Source organism: Geospiza fortis, unplaced genomic scaffold, assembly GCF_000277835.1.
Source record: "Geospiza fortis unplaced genomic scaffold, GeoFor_1.0 scaffold424, whole genome shotgun sequence".
Taxonomy (NCBI): Eukaryota; Metazoa; Chordata; class Aves; order Passeriformes; family Thraupidae; genus Geospiza; species Geospiza fortis.
Window position 1 is genome coordinate 285,011 of NW_005054354.1, and position 17,746 is coordinate 302,756.

At 36.8% G+C, this 17,746-nt stretch overlaps 1 protein-coding gene across 1 annotated transcript in view; it reads left to right on the forward strand.

The window, feature by feature from the left end:
- CERK (ceramide kinase) overlaps nt 1-17,746 on the forward strand; it is a 32,858-nt gene that overhangs the window by 9,491 nt on the left and 5,621 nt on the right. Inside the window, exons 7-11 of the mRNA XM_031059010.1 lie at nt 8,108-8,205; nt 9,693-9,845; nt 10,648-10,753; nt 12,567-12,637; nt 17,314-17,519. Coding sequence (XP_030914870.1) covers nt 8,108-8,205; nt 9,693-9,845; nt 10,648-10,753; nt 12,567-12,637; nt 17,314-17,519 — 634 coding nt within the window. The remainder of the gene's footprint in view (nt 1-8,107; nt 8,206-9,692; nt 9,846-10,647; nt 10,754-12,566; nt 12,638-17,313; nt 17,520-17,746) is intronic.

A 17,746-nucleotide genomic window follows, 5' to 3' on the forward strand; every position in this document is an offset into this window, starting at 1 on the left:
TTAATTCTTGAAATTTTTTCCTTATTCATAGCTTGATGAATTTAGGCCTACATGTAAGATCTGAGCAATGATATTCTATCAAGACACCTAACTAACACTGTTTGTATCCATATAACATTTTTGATCACATGCAATTTTTTTTAGGAAGAATATTTTGTAAAGGAAATCAAATCTTAATGTATAACTTCAGAATTTAATAACTATCTTTTTTTGTGTCTTACTGTGTGTTAATATGAGAAAGATGTTGGCAGTAATGCCCTTCTAAACACATTGAGTGGAATTTACTAAAGAAATTTACCTGATAAATATTTTTCCAGTTCCAAATCAACTAATTTAGTTAGAATTATAATGAGAACTTTCTGCTGGTCTGGCAAACTCCATACAAATGCTAAGATTCCTGGACTCTCTTTTCTTCATTTCCATGAGGAACAGTTCTCGTTTTCCAGACCAAGTTGCAGTTTCTGCCCCTTGTTAGAGGGGCTGCACATTCACAGTTGTCAATTTCAGCCACTTTTTCAGGCAATCCTGACTGCTGTCATTTGAGAGAACTCATTCTTCAAACTGAGGTCTTTCTTGATATGATTATTGTTATTGTTATTGACCGTAAAGGCATTCTTTCGATCTGTCTTAACTATTTTCAATCTGGTGTCCCAGCTGTTACCTCATCCTGCCCCTTTGGTCCTCAAAGATTCCTTCAAAAGCAGATTAATAAGTTTGCTTTCTCTTACAGGACTGAATTAACTGTTTTAACTCTTTAACAGAATCAGTAATTTTGAGGTGTCTGTAGGAATACAGGGGACAGTCCAGTATCTTTTCTATGCTGTTCGCTTTTCTTGTCTGATGCTTGAGCTTTGAATTAAAGAACTGGGCATGAAATAAACATTGTAAGCTTCTGGTTAGAATTAAAATAAAGGCTTCTGAGAAAATTTAGTTCGGGTTGTAAAACTATACCAAGTGAAGTACAACGTTTGTACTCTCACACTATGGGTGACTAATTTTATATTCCTTTCATCTTTGTAAAAAATGTATCCAGACCCAAACATTCTGAGTTGTTACTTCCAAGAAGCTTAACCTTTTCTGCTTGCAGTATAGTAAATGTTTGGTATCTAAAAGTTACAATGTGAATATACCCTTATGGTTTTTCACCCTCCTATTATATTTCAGTATATTCTGATTTTATTTGTTAAAGCTTTGTATTAAAGTCAGTATGTATAATGAACTTCACAAGAATAGAATTCAAAGTGTTCTTCTTCTCATCCTTTTTCTTACTTGGGCAGATTTCTTGAACTAAAGGTATTTTGCTTACATGACTGGTTTCAGAAGATTTTGCTTACTGGAGATATGTGACCCTAAGAAGATACAATTGAAAAACCAGAACCTCAATATTAAGAGCTATTTCTTTGTCCTCAGGAAAGATTAACCTTGCTTTTTCTCCATTATCTTAATGCGGTTTTTTTTCGTTGGGTGCATTACTTTTGCACCCAAAAAGTATGAACTTCGTTGACATTTTAATTTTGTTAGCATGTATCAAGTCACTTCTCTTACATATTTTGTTTTCTTTGTTGTGTTTTGTCCACTGTATCCTTTTGGTATTTGAGTGTGTACTGTATGTTCTATTCCTAGAACTGACATGAGGTACAGCCTTGTAATCAATGCTATTGTTCAAATATTTTCTCCAAGTCATTATTCAAATCCCTCAAAAAGTTTTTATAATGATGTGTAAGGAAGCTGGCCTTAAAGTTCTATTAATTAAGTGTTTGGAAATAGAGAGGATAATATATATCTTGATCTGTTTGTCTATTGTGTGGTATTTAAAATGATCCATTACTGTATATATGGGAAAATGCTTATTTATTGAAAAAGGTAGTCAAGTCACTGAACAAATCTTGACACATCTAGTCATTACAGTGACCTTAAATTGAGTATGAAACAGCATAACCCTCCCTCAAGGCAGCAAGATTTGGGGTTTTTTTCTGGTTTGTATTTTTCCAGCCCATGGTGAAGCTGTTCTGTATTCATCTTTGTTTGATACAATGAAGTTCTGGCCATGTATTGACCCCAACAGATACTCTAGCTCTATCACTAGTGCAAGAAGTCTGTTCCAAAAATAAGTGAAATTCTTAGGAGGAACTTTTTTTTATTTTTTTTTAACTAAACCAATAGTCCTGAAATACAAGTCAAAAGTAATAATGAAATACTAATACTGCATCTAATAAAACGTCATCCATTGTGTTCTACTTCTTTATAACCAACCTTTTTAAAATATCCTAGGAACTCATTAATAGATATTGAAAACAAAGACTACCTATAGTTTAGAGATGAAGATCTAAAGCTCTGTGTGTCTTCTGATACATAGAGATGGTTTACTTAGTGATGACAGGAGCCTGGGGTAAGGTGACAGTGGATCAGTGTTTTCACCTTAGTTCCTGATATCATTGTGCTAAGAGAAATGTAGTAGGTTGTGGTTTGTGGTTGTGATTAAACAGTTTCTGTATTCAAACAAAACTAAGTTCAGCAGTGGTCTTTGCTCCGAGACTGACAATTTAATTGTACAGAGGTTCAAAATTACAAATGAAAGAGATTTAATGCTAAAACACTCATCTAAATGACTGGGTTTCAGTGATAAGCTTTATTTCATAGCAGAATTCCATTGTGCAGGCTCTTTTTTTGAATGTTGAATATTATTTGTATATCATGATTCTAACTTTCTGGAGCATAGAATGCTGTTCTTGGCATGGAATGGGAGGACAAAGCTGTCAACTGCTGTTCTTTTTTTAGTTTAAAAGAACTTACTAGATTAAATATTTTTAATGATCTTGGCAGATAGGAAAAAACAAACCCACTTCACTCTGTGTTGTTGTACTGTATTCATTGCAAAAATCAAGTCTGCAACCCACTGTGGGGGAAAATCTAAGCCCTTGGGAATATTGAGTAAAGTATAGACACAAAGGTAATAGCTATGGTGATTTTAGGCTTCTAGTGCATCCAGATCACTGTGTTCTGGTGGTCAGCTCTGTACTGTTTAGGATTGAAGGATGCAGTATGATTATAATCAGAATGTTGATGTGTCACTGTAGAAGTTAAGAATGCCAAAGGCAGTACAGGCTTCCTATGTGAATGTAATACAGGAAAAAGATGGAGGATTCATTCACAAGCTTAAAAAATAGATTCAAGTCAAGTTGTGTAGTGTGACTGGACTCATATGGAACTCACTGTCATTTAGAGTGTAAAAATTATCTTTAAAATGTGTTGGAGCGTAGCAATAAAAGTTATCTTTCTTGTTTAATTACTCCAAGTGATCTGTTCTTAGACTTCTTAGCTACAAAGCTTGTAATATTTAATGATCTTTGCCATTTAGTTAGCGTCTCATTTCAAAGTTCACTATATCCACTTTGAAATCTGAAGTGCATGTTTTATGCTCCTCCTTCAGTACTTTAAATCCATTAAATTTCTTGAAATGACAGTCTTAGGGCTAAATACTGCATTTAATATAGTGGGCCTGCCATGGCGACAAGTAAGTCAAAGTTACTTACTCCTGTGATGTTAACTTCATCTCTAAAATCTGCCATTATTAGACTAAACCATTTTTGTTGTCTTGTGTTACTGAGCTACACTGAAGTAATTATCTACCAAAAAAATCCTACACCAAAGTCTTTCTGGACTGTTTCTCTTTAAGCCAGTCTGTTGTTCTGCAGATAAAACTTGACTTCTTGGTTTCTGTATGTGTAAAGGAAGATATGCAAAGCTTTGAGTAGGTACACGGGTGTAAGCCCAGACCCTTCATCTCTCCCTGTAGCAGTGGCTTCTCCCCTTGCTTTTGAACGCGCCACCTCCTTCTCATTTAAGAAGCACTTCTCAGAAAAGTAGTTTTGTAGAATTTTTCAAAATATTAAATGCTGCTTGATCCAAAAACATGCAGTTACCCTGTCATTAGGGCAGCTTAGCTGACATTTCATCTGTATGATGAGTGCGTGGATTATGGATTCACAAAAACTGCACAAATGAGACCCCCACTGAAGTTGCTATGCTTCCTTTTTTTCACTACAAATACTGTTCTTAAACTGATTTGTCTGAGGATTCTGTAGGTGCCATGGGAGCATCTTCCTCTGTCAAGACTATCTCACATAGAGCATTGCTCAGGAGCTCTAAAAGTATTTATATTTCTTTATTAAATTCACTGTTTTCCATAGGATCAACATCTAGCTGACTTGCTTCTGTCACCTGCTTAGTTTTGTACTTCAGTTGTTTGTAATTGTTTAGTTTCCATCAATTAAAGCACAAAAATAAATATTTGCACCCCACACCATGTGTGTGTTTTGGTTTAAAAAACCTTAGTTGTTAAGTTAGTAGTCTAATCATGGTTCAGATTATTAAGTCTGGCACTTTGACTGTCTGTTGTTGGTCCACCAATCAATGGTATGAACTCTTCCATGCAACCAGCAAATTATCTGAGTTTTGCTTAACCACTTTGGTGGTTCTGTTACCAATTTAAATTTGTGAAGTGGTGTCTGAGTGTACCTGTTTGCATGACTTGCCTACTCACAAATATCTAGCAATGTTCACATGCAAAGGGGAAATCTGGTGATTTGGCTGTAGTTCATTCTGTGTAATGCAGTCCCTCACTTTGCTCTCTGTAATATTGCTTTAACAAAACTTCCTTATGCAGAGTATGTGCTCATTCATACTTCAATAAATATCTTGATTGTTCTTCCTTGAGATTGATTAATTAAAAGGAAGGATTTCTTTAATTTTTATATCATTAAATGTACTTATATAAAAGATTGCATTTTTCATACTTGCGGAGGAAAAGAACACAGAAGAGCTTGCCTGTATAACAACCATGTGGTGGTATGAGACCTCCTAATAAAAAACAACTTTGGGGAAAATGAGTGATGTGTGCTAAAGATTCAAAGTAATTATACCTACTTTATCAAACACAAAATGTTGTGCCTTCTACATATTTCACGTTTTCAGTGAGTTGTTAATATCAAAGTATCTGGGGTGAAAGCTTTCTTTAGCTGGGAGAATTCAGACATTCAGCATCTGCCTATGGCATGGTGGTGTGGTGCCACCATTGTTGAAATGTACTGGCCTATGCAAGAGATTGTAGTGCTAGAGTAGGAGTTGGAGGACAAGCAGACTAATCTGCAGCACTGGTGGTTGGTGGCATTTTAGATAAAGGAATTAATATCCTTAAGGTAAGTTTCAGTTTGAAACTGACACTCAAATTTTCATGCTTACATTTGGTGTCTGCATTGAGATGGGCATCTAAACTTATAGCAGATGGCATCTGGTCAATAGGATCAGCAGAGCCTGCTGATCTTCTGTAGCATCTGCTTGTCACATGCAGATGTCTTGCTTCCCAAGGCCTTCCACTGAGGCCTGTGTGTGAGTACCTTGACTCAAGCTGAAGCTGCCATCAGCTATTCCTGACAGTATGTCCTTGACCAGAGCAGAAGCTTTGGCATATTGTCTGCAGTGTAACATGCACACATACAGCTGTGTGTGTGTCTTAACCTGAAACTTAATCATTGCTTTGCATGCTGATTTTCATCTCTGATAACAAACCAATGCAATAATTCGTTTCTATACTGAATGTGTTTGTCTTTTTTTTCAAGTGAATTAGGACCCAGTTAGCAAGTAGTCCAACTACTTCCTTCACATTTGCATGTAGTTCTCTGCGATCCATAAAAACCTCTTTTATGTTCCTTCACTCAGGCTGTTGCCCTTGAAAATCCCCAAAGAAAATCTGGCAGAGTATGTACATAATTTTTCTGTTGGTTTAGTCAGAGTGTACAATACCCACCACTTAACATTAGTCATGCTCTATGGGAAGCTTCTTGCCCGAACTGAGTGCTCTGGCAATCCTAAGATATTAATCACGGGATATTATTCAAGATATATTTACATTCTAATCCTGCTTTTCATATCAGACTTATACTGATGAAATAACCCAGATTTTGGTGGGTTTGTGTGTCCATCTGTTCAGAATGTTGTGGCGGCAGCTGTAGATTCTGCGCCTAGTGAAGATCTACCTAAAGATCTAGAAGTCTTGTTTGGTTAAGTATTCAAAAGAATTCAAACCCTTAGTCATCATGAACATTTTTGTGACCTTTAAACAAGTACTGTTAGGTTCATGCTTGGTGTGGTGTTATGGCAAGTTACATTCCCTTTTCATGTGTGTGGAATGCCATAGTAGTTACATCCATGTAAATAGGTCACTGGTTTTGTTGCTCCATACTACCAGCTCCAAGAGGAAAAAACCAACAGTATTTTACTGTTGGTATGTCTCCCATTTTAGAATCTCAGAATTAATTTCAGACTTCAGTTTTAATTTCAGACCTTCCTTGCTGGTTAATGAATAGAAATGTAAATAAGTTCTGTGTAATTGCCAAACAGATGAATCAGCTTTTAATTGGATATAGGTCACAGGGAGATGGGCCTCTGATGTTGAAAAGTAGCTTGCACGAATTCCCCTCTTCTCCTCCCATCTGTAGTGTAAAACCACTTGGAAGCTCTGTTTGCATCAAGACAAATGTAATTGAGGTAATTGTAGGAGCAGAACGCACGCAGATGTGGAAGAAATGAGAAATGTTGGATTAAGTGTTAGGCTTGTACATTCACCAGTAGAAGTTTAGGTCATGTCTCTTAGTGATTGTTTGTTTTTCTTTTCAAAAGTAGTCAGAATTTTCTGTTCATGAGCATAGAAAACAATATGAAACTTGGCCATAAAGTATAGCTTCAGGTTCAGAAGTCCACTTAATATTTTCTTTTATAGAACCTTAAATGTGACACAAGATCATCATCTGAGTACCCCATCTGTTGTGATACTGAGGGAAATTGAATTGGAGTCCTCTGTTCTGCAGTGGCATATGCCTGTAATGGTACACTAGCACTGTCTTGAACCTCAGCCTTGCAGTGAGAGGTCTGTTTAGTCACACTGTTTCTTTTGTCCTGCAGTTCTGTTATATTCTCTTTAAGTGGCTCCTGGAGATGCTGCTCATTCCTGGTAGATTTCTGCATAACATTTACTTGGTAAAAGTTTCTGTCCTCCATTCACAGGCAGGGGAAATGGTGTCAATCTTCCGAAAAGGAAAGGATTTTCTTTGCCCCTGTTATTAACTGCTAATGCCCTGACTATTTCCAAAATGAACAAGAACTAAAAGTGGTTTTTAAATAAGGGTTGCTCATTCCTCCATTATTAATTTGCTTCAATTTGATAAGGCCTCAGAAGTCAAGTACACTTTACTTGAGCTGCTCTTCCACCTAATGCATTGGTAGGAAATCTGAGAACATGTATGTGGACAAAGTTTATCTTTTCAGACATCTATCTTTGACTTTGAAGGAATTCAGTTTCATGGAAGGGTTGGGAGAAGCTGTAAGATAAATTCGGAGTTAGGTGCTGCACCAAATACACTTCTGTAGGTCTGGACCTGAGTTCCAAGTCCCTGCTGCAGAGCAGAAACCAAATCCCTATGGTAGGCTCTTGTTTTCTATAGGAAACAGGGAGAGTTGTCCATTTCTAAACAGCATATAGGTGAAACCTAAAGCTTCCCGGCTTGTAGGTATTTTGCATCAAGTCTGTAAAGGTACATCTCTGTCCATTTTGTTACCCTATCTAGAAACTAATTCCTGAAAGCAAGTATTTTTACTAATTTTCAAATAATAGAACAGAGCAGAAGTTTCTGGTATAAGATGACATCCTGAAATTTAGAACAGTATCACAAAAATCAGCAGACCAGTCAATTTCTCTTCCTTTCATGAGATCTCAATGAGCAAGAAATCCTAAACAGAGGAAAATCAGTGTATGCCTGCTTCATTTGATATAAAAGCTATAATGTAATAGTGACATTTTCCATGTAAATTAACTCCCTTCATAATTGCTACATATTTATTGCTTACATTGTGAGATTTTGTACTTTATATAGAGAGCAATAACTTGTATTCATTGTGGGGTGCGATGTTATAGTTTAAATAATAAAAATTATAATACAGTATTCCTGTAATTACTTTGTTCCATAAAATGGAGAGGAGCAAACCAAAGGAACATAATGATTTTATTTGGAGGACTGTACTAATAATACTTGTTGTTCAAAGATACAAATTGATGCCTAGTTTTTTATTTTTCAGGATCAACAGATTGCATATGCTATTCAACTGTTGGCATTTCTGATCCAGTAACTTCAGCTCTTCATATTATTGTAGGTGGGTGGTCACAGTTTGCTGTGTTGTTACAAAAACAATGGAAGTAGCCCAAAATACCATTTTCATTTAGTTCTTTCTTTATGTCTGTGAAATGTAATTTGAACATAATGGCTGAGTTGAAATACAAAGTTTTTGTCTGGGATTTAAGTCTCTGATTTGAAGTATGGGAGGTTAAAATTGATTGCTTTCTCTACAGTAATTCATTGTTTTCAAGGAAACATAATATTTCAAAAATGTTGTGCTAAAGTTTTCATTAATTCTGTCATTCTTTTGAAAGTAGTAAATAGCAATAAGCATCAGTTGTTGGACTGTATATCTATATATATGTATATCTATCTTAGAGAAAAATAAAAGCTTTGAGAAATGCATGTACACTTGAATGGTACTATTTTGTGCTAGTTGTCCAATTGTCCTGGGCAATTCAATATTCCCTTGCCAAGTTAGAGTTACAATGCCTTCTGATATCATTACTGAGTAACAGCTGCAGTTTTAGGATCTGGTGTTGCAAAGATTTACACATGTGTTGCTCTTACTAACCTATGGTTTACTCTGTTCAGCATCTGTGGAGTTAAAGCCTTTGGACTAGGATTGGAAAGATGTGGCTTTACTATATCATAGTATTTTAGCTGTGTTGTTAAGTCCCAGAATCACAGAATGGGTCAGGTTGGAAGGGACCACAGTGGATCATCTGGTCCAACCTCCCTGTGAAATAGGAAAAACCCCAAACGCCAAAATACCAAAGAAAGCAAAAAAACCCCACCCCCACAACTCCCACCATCACTCCAAAGTTTGCATGAGGAGAACATCAGAGAGGTGGTGTATTCTTTGTTCTTGGGGATTTCCAGGACTTGACTGGATAAACCCTGTGTAGCCTGATGAGACCTCATAGCTGAACCTCGTCTGAGTGGAGGGTTTAATGAGGAACCTCCAAAGGCTCCTTGCAGCTTGAATATCCTCTGATAGTATGACACAGAGGTTTAAGTAGTACCCAGGAGATGTACAGGAGATACTGCACTGATCTGCCATGGAAAAGGGGCTGTCAAGCATTGACACAGGGTGCCAATACTTAGAAGACAAGATGTGGCACTTAGGGACATGGTTTAGTAGTGGCCTTGAGAGGGCTGGGTTAACATTTGGACTTGATGATCCCAAAGGCCTCTTCCAATCTAAATAGTTCTTCAACTCTATCCGCTCCTACTGCTACAGGTGAAGGACTGTAAATTCTTCATTACACGTTTGTAGCATACTGAGCCCTTTCTTCTCACTTAGTGTTTAATGCTTTTAAAGTATGAGATAAAACTAGTATTAAAAATTATATTTCCTTTTCTTTATGTGTAAGAAGCATATGCATTTATTACATATATATTGACATAAATGCAATATGTATTTTTTATTTTTAATGACTTTGCAGTCTTAAAGTTACTATCATGCTTGCAGCTGCAAATGAAATAAGACTTGACAAACCCTTGCACTTCTAATCTTCATAGGTGACTGTCAGCCTCTGGATGTCTCTTCTGTACATCACAACAACACATTTTTGAAATACTCTGTGTCATTGCTGGGTTATGGTTTTTATGGAGATATATTGAAAGATAGTGAGAAGAAGCGGTGGATGGGTCCAATGAGATATGACTACTCAGGTAATTCTTTTAATTACTACGTTATTTTGTCAGTTTGTAAACATATTGAAGCAGTTGGTTTATTCCAACTCCAAACCAACCTGCTTTCAAGCTTGTAAACATCAGAAACAGACTGAGCCTGATTTTAAACTCCTTGTAGTATCAAATATATTGGATTACATTATATAAAGCTCTGTAACTTTGGGGTTAACATTGAGAGTGGGCTCAATAAAGTTGTGTTGAATATGTGCCACCTATTGAAAATGGCCTAAAAAGCAATAACTTCTCTGTCCTAATAATTTTTACTTCCTTTTTAGTCACTTAAAGAGAGATAGGCACTCCTCCATCTTGAACATTCAGTTGATGGAATGAATTGTTAATTTTGCCCTTATAGAGAGAGATGAATGATTTAGTCTTGTTACCTAGTATTTGGATAAGCCCTATGATAGTGGAAAGTATCTTTTGCTTTGTTTGATTTATCTTGTGTTAGGGAAAGAAGATGCATGAGGAAAGTTTTAGTGCAGGCAAATTTTAAGATTCAACAGTGATATATAACTAAATATTTTAGTTGGTTTTTAAAGCTGTCAAGTGAAATAATGGCACTTCTGACAAATGTTACAACATTGGAGTGATACTGTGACATTTGCTTGTTCCATACAGTCTAAAACATCATAAGAAAAGGACTTCTCAGCTTGAGGAGGGCTACTATTGTTTTGCAGTCCTTAGAGAAGGAAAGAGATGAAAAATCAAGGAATGTATGCAGAGATATTTGCCATGTGGATTTATAATGACTTAATGCTGCATAATGCCTTTTTTTATGTAGGCTTCAAGACTTTTCTTTCTCATCACTATTATGAAGGAACAATTGCTTATCAACCAGCAAAACAGACTCATGGATCTCCACGAGATAAAGAGAGCTGCAGAATGGGGTAGGCTAATGTTTATTTCTGGATATTTGGTGTGAACTATTTTTAAAGGCCTGTACATAAATAGAGGTTACAGAACTGTTGGTTTTAATATCAAAACACTTACTCTGAAAGAGATAAGCTTGTGAAAACAATTATGGACTCATTAAAAAGAGCACCTCATTTTATCAGATCATTAAACAAAAAACTAATAAAATTTTGTTAGCTGGTTCTCCTCCTCCCCCAGTTTTAAGTGAAGCAAAATATAACAGCACAGGACTCAGTTACAAGATGCTGAGGATACTCTGCTGTGTTCTTACTAAGAAATCAAAAATCTGTATGGCTTGTAGCTTCTACAAATAGAAATAATAATTCAGAAATTCTCAAGTGTTCACATCCTAACTGCATCTAGAAATTTTAGACGTTGTTTTAGTGCTGTAACAGCTGGCATGGCTTGTCCTGAGGACAAGTCCTCTCAGGAATTAGCCTATTTAGCCTGTTTCTTTGTATGCTACTATGATGCTGTATGAATTCTTTCTGATATGCTTGACTTGTTTCTTTAGTCAGGGAGCCTGCCTTAATCTGCCAGTGCTCCTTCCTTTCTCTTTGCTTTCACTTGCTTGAAGTTATGCACTAGTATTGGTTATTCCTCTTTATATATGGATTTAACTATCAGACATGAAGTACTTGTCACATCACCAAACAGCACAGCAGGATACAGAGAAGCCACAAACTTTGTCCAGAAACAATAAGACTGCTGTGCCAGTGATGTGACACACTGGAGATCAGACTCCAGCATCAGCTGAAGCAGTTATCCCAACCCTTTGGGTACCCTCATGTACCAGAGGGAGGGGAGTCTCAAGAGGGAGAGAGCTGTCATCCAGGTTTCCATCCAGGTTTCAGGAATGGAGTAAGGAATGCCTGGTCCCTCACAGGCATTCCTTATCAGTTATCAGTTATCCTTCCTGATAACTGCTGGAAAGGCAGTAGGGCCAGGCACAAGAAATTTAGGAGAATCCTAGGGTGTGGTAGTGAAATTGATTATGCAGGTGATTGACAGGCTGGCTAAAACTGCTCTGCCAGTCTTGTTACAGAAGATAAAGAGTGGGGATGTGATGGTTGAGGGCAGTTTTAGCAGTAGGGACTGTGAGATTATAGAGTTTTAACTTCTGAGAGAAGTAAATGAAACAAAGAGTAGAATTGCAACCTTGGACTTGGATTTATTTGGTATCTCGGCAAGATTACATGGGAGACTGTCCTGGAGGACAAAGAGGCATGGGAGAGTTAGTTGGTACCTCCTCAGAGTTCAAGAATAATCCATTCTGATACTCAGAAACTTGAATAACTTGAATAACTTGAAGGATAGAAAAGCAATTTGGATGAGCAAGGGCACTTGTGAGATGGAGTGTCTCCAGTATGTCAGTGTCTTTCAGTGTTAGAGCAGTCAGATGTTGGAACAAGGTGCCCAGAGGTTGGTGGACTTGACCCTCACAGATCCTCAGAGCTTGACTGGATAAGACACTGAGCATCCTGGTCCTGTTAGACCAACTTTGAGCTTTCCTGTGAGGCCAAATTTGGTCACATCAGAGATCCCTTCCAACCTGTGTGATCTTGTGATCCTCTGCTGCTGTTACCTCTGACATCCAGTAATCTTTAGAACTGTACTTAGATAACTGCACTGCCTGCAGGGCTATGATTATTCATGCCACATGAGGATTGTCAGTGCTGTGGTGCATCTTGTGGTGGGGGAAGATCTTGTAATGACTGGAAAAATAAAAAAGTTGAAATGAATAATAGTGGAGGTCTTTCAGGAATTGAATGGTATTTTTGTTTTCAGATGTTACATTTGCAAGCAAAGTGAGAAACAGCTGGCAGAACAGAACAAGGAACATGGATTGAAACATGAAGGTAATTTATCAAAAGAAAGTAAAATGTAATAGTATTACACAAATTATTCTTTTTCAGAAGATAGCAGTTCAAGTGTGCATGTATTTTGGGTTTTTAAACATTGAGTTACTTGATAATCCATTGTTTCTTTCAGTTTACAGAAAACACCTGTAAGTGTCATCACCCCCCTGTACTCATCACTAGTGAGGCCACACCTTGAATCCTATGTTCAGTTTTGGGCCTCTCACTTTAAGAATGACACTGAGGTGCTGAAACATGTCCAGAGAAGGGCAACAGAGCTGGTTAAGGGTCTGGAGCCCAAGTCCTGTGAGGAGGATCTGAGGGAGCTGGGGATGTTTAGCCTGGAGTAAAGGAGGCTCAGGAGAGACCTCATCACACTCTACAACTGCCTGAAAGGAGGCTGTAGCCTTGTGGGGTTCTTTCTCTTCTTCCAGGTTATGAGGAAATGACCTCAAATTATGCCAGGGGAGGTTTAGTTTGGATATTAGGAAAAATCTCTTCACAGAAAGGGTTGTCAAGCATTGGAAAAGGCTAACTATGGAAGTGGTGTCCTGGAAGGGTTCAGAGACACGTGGATGTGGCACTTGGGCAGATGTGGTTTAGTGGTGTTAATTTGACATTTGGACTCTGATTTTAGAGATCTTTTCCGAACAAAATGATTCTATGACACTATGATTCTAAGTATGTGAAAAACATGTAAGGTGTCTTCTCTACCCAAACCTCAGAAAATTCTGATAAAATTATACTAATTGTATATTTCAGTGTGTTTAGTTTCTTTTCTTTAAGAAAAATAATATTCTGTGAGCTAGGACAATGGGTTTTCGTGAAAAGGACTGAATGGATAAACTATGAGGTGTCATAGAAGGAAGCAGTTCATTGAGATAACTTTTAGAATGGATCAGGATTAAAATTTTGTGTTTGTTAGCATAAATGTCACCCAACTATGAGGCTGTGAACTTGGACAACTAGTAGCTGATCTAGTGCACTTGAGTATTTCTGTACAACATCCCACCAATACTCACTATAAATGATAAATGAGATTTCTGTCCTCTTTCTCTAGTTATGCTCTCCTTACTCTCTCTTTCATCCCCATTCTAACCCCTGTGCACACTTGTGTAGGGTTTTTTCCTAATGGGCATAACTTTTCTTTCCTCTCATTTAAACAAGTGTTAATGAATTCTCTTCAGTCATTCCCCTAGTTGTATCTCTTTTTGTCTGGCTGCATCCTAATGGGGAGAAGTACTGATATTGCTACACTTGAGGCCTTGTAGAGAGAGATAACATAGATTCACTTGAGTTTTGCCTCCAGCTTGGTTCATCATTTTGGATAAGCCCCTCTTAAAGAGCAGGCAGGCTTCCTGTGGGTGTTTCTTTCTGCCTTTACTCTGTTTTTTTCTTATTGTAGAGCCCAGTGCATACAATTATAATTTTCTTGACAAGCATTTGGTCCTTATGACCTACATTGTCTTTCAGTTGCATTTTTTTTGCACTGTGACTGTGCCAGGTTCTTGGCATTTGTTAGCCAAAAGATTATCATACTGTGGAGATTGACTGGTAGCATAAAGATTTCTGTGCAACTTGAATTCTCATTACACTTGTTTCGTGCTTTCATCCTAGCTGCTGCTTTCAGATCTTTGATATAGTCAAGAGATGGTCAAATCAGACTATTTCTTATTTTAATCTATGGCCAGATTCAGTTAAAGAAAAATTTTTTAGAGTATAAATAATGCATAGAAATAATAATATAAATATGACAGTAAGTTTTTTGGTTAGAAAAATATTTGTCTTTTTGAGAGAATATTGAGTTATAAATTGCCAACCTTTTTTCTTTGGTTTGTCAGGGGTTTTATGTGCATTTTTTCACGTTTGTGTGTGTTGTTTGGTTTTTTGGTTGGTTGGTTTGGTTTTTAAATCTGTCTTTTTGTTCCCTTTCGTCTAGCAAAGGAGCTACTGGAAAGCTACAGGTTAGTTAGCAATCAAGAGAGTGTTAGCCAACATTGCAGGTGACATTAAGCAGCTGATTATGTAGGATATTGTTTACTTCATTCCATTCTACTTCTGGTAGCTGACTTTCTTTGCAGTCTAGTCTCTTATCCATGCAGTACTGGTAAGGAAATAATACAATCAGCTACTTTTTATTCACTATAGAAAGGATTTAAATCTCCACTTCAGAGAAGCTTTTCACTCAGCAGGGTGTCTTGGCTGACTCTTTCATTGTGCCTACCAGGTTTGTGTGTAATTCAGATAAGTTTAGAAGGATGCTTGATTAGTTGTTGCTGAACATATTTCTTTGTATTGTGCAGGAGTCCCTGTGCATGTGCTGAGTAAATGTTGACTGTTAGCACTTTATGCTGATTTCAGCAACTTGCAGTGTGTGTACACAATAGACCACTGATGAGTGTCACTTATGCACTCCCTGCTTATGACTGCCCTCCTGTAGGATATTTTGAGCAAATAATTTGTGCTGTAACAGTGATACACACTGCAAAATGGTTATAAGAAGAGTTGTTCATTTAAAATGTGATTGATACCCTGACTTCGTTCTTACTTTGAACAGTGAAGATGTTCTTGAGTAACATGCTGAGATTTATACCAGATGAAAACCATCTAATAGAGTAACATAAAGAAGCATTTTATCTTAAGCATACTTAACATGTTAGTACATATCTAGACACACTGATGACTAAATTACTAATGCTTCTCAGAGAAACAGCAAAAGAATTTATCAGTAAAGGGAGATGTTTGCATTTTGTTGTTTGTGTATTGGAAAATGCCTATTGTTTCCAGTTCCAGTAGTTTATGTTCTGTTCAGTTACCTTCAACTCAGAGCAGGGTCTTGTTATTTGCCTCCAGCCTGAACTGTCATTCTATAGTCTGACATTTAGGTGTGTCTCAGGTCTCTTAAGATGCACATTTTGAATCTGATTTAAATTACTTCTTTTGGTAATGTCATGTTTGAAAGCAACATAAAAAGATCAGCAGTAAAGCAAGCAATACTAAAAAGCACTGTGGCAAATTAAGCAAAAATGTTTAATTTAAAAGCCGTGGTTTTTTCTTGCTATTTTTGATTTGTTTCTCAGGAGGTAGAGGGAATAGTCTAGATGGAAAAATTACAATAAAGTTTTTTGTTTTTCTTAAGTCTTTTGTCACATGGTTTATATGGTTTTTCCTGGAAAATTGTTTTTCTTGTTCTGTTAATAGAGAGTGGATAGTAAGAAGTTTCAATGAACTCCAGAAAACAAGAGAAGTTCAAAGAGTGAACAACTACGAAATACTTCAGAAACAATTTTTTTCTTTTTATTTTTCCTGATGTATAGAGCCTGGAACATGTTGATTCAAAATTAATGCATCACAGACTTCAGGTTCAAAATAACCTAGACAATTGTCATAATGATTCTCTAAAGTAAATGTGAAGTTCCTAGAACTAAGACAGTAAGGAACATCAGAATTTCAGGACATGCAATGTATAGCATAAACATCATCTGTAATCCCATCAGAAAAGCACCTTGAAAATCACTGTAATTTAACCAAAATGTGGGGAACTGAATCATGTTAGATGTTCAAGTCCATACCAGTTAATGTTCCTCAAAATCTCTACCTTGCTTACATAAACAAACTTAAGCATTTTTTGTTCACTCCTTAGTTTTACCCTTAATGGCAATTCACTCTTGCCAGTCTTAGAACAACATGTATGTCCATTGTCTGTTCTGCACCCATTACTTGTGTGGAATTGTTCATTTGAAATGAGTCCACTTATATTGGTAGGAGAAAAACATTGTTATGGCTGCTTTTTGGCTTTTTCTTATTGTGATAAGGAAGAGAAATATGTGGAAACTGAAAATAAAAAAGGCATTTTTAATATATTTTTATCCATATTCAAGAAAAACCAGTTTTGGCAACAACTCTGCATTGCCTGCCAATGCTTCTTTGTTCTAGAAAATTTCTCTGCTTCCTGGTAGTATCAGTGCCAGCACACATTTAAGCTCAGTCTACATGTAATCTGCAACAGAGTTTCAAGGTATTGAAAAGAGGCTTTGTGTTGTTTTCCAGAAATCTCTGAAGATTTGCACACAGGAACGTTTAACTCTGTTAATAGTTTTAATTTTGGGACATTTGGAGCTAGAGTGGAAGCAGACTCCTGCTATGCTACCTGCTGGTCCTTGCTGTGCCCTGAGTCATCCCTTCCCTTTGACTTTTTAAAAACATTAAGTTGCTGCATTGAGGCAGAGGAGGAATATTACTTCAGAAACCAAATACTAAACTACAATCCTTTCATCATTGTTTATTTAAGATTAACAAGTTGAAGGGCAAAAATAGAATTTTAAAAAGTTAATCCCTCTGAACTTTGACACTACAAGAGTTGTCACTTTCCTGTCTTTTCTTTTCCTATGGCTTTGCAGGTTTTCCCAGATAGCACTGATCCTGAATTTGACATGCAGGCAGAGCAGTTATGGGAGGTAGTCACAGTCAGAAGGGAGAAAGCAACTTTCTCTGTTAGTGTATGAAAAACAGATACTTAAAAATATTATTTTTAAATGTAGTTTATTTTAGATATTTATTGACAGTACATGTATATGGCCAGGGAAGAATTTTAAGTTGCCCTTGATTGCTTTTTGGTGTTCTTGTGAACAGATCAAATGATTACCTCTCTCCACATCTTTATTGATGTGTTTCAGAAGGTGAAGAAGAATGGAAGGTTATAAAAGGGAAATTTCTAGCCATCAATGCAGTAAATATGAGCTGTGCCTGTCCACGAAGTCCCAAAGGTCTTTCACCAGCAGCTCATTTGGCAGATGGTTCTGCAGACCTCATCCTAGTTCGGAAATGCTCCAGATTCAATTTTCTGCGGTATCTTGTCAGACACACAAACCAAGATGATCAGGTGTGTATTCCTTTTGACAGTGTCCATCAATGGTGTAAATATTGGCATTCTTGTAGGACAGAAATAATATCTATAAAGCAGGTTTGTTTGGTTTTTTTAAATGTATGCATTTTGCATGATGCAATCTCAGCATGTGTATCATGGGGAAAACAAAGCAGCTCAAAACATTTTACCAAAGTCAACTCCTTGGCCATAGCATTTTAACAGAATTTCACTTTTGCCATCTG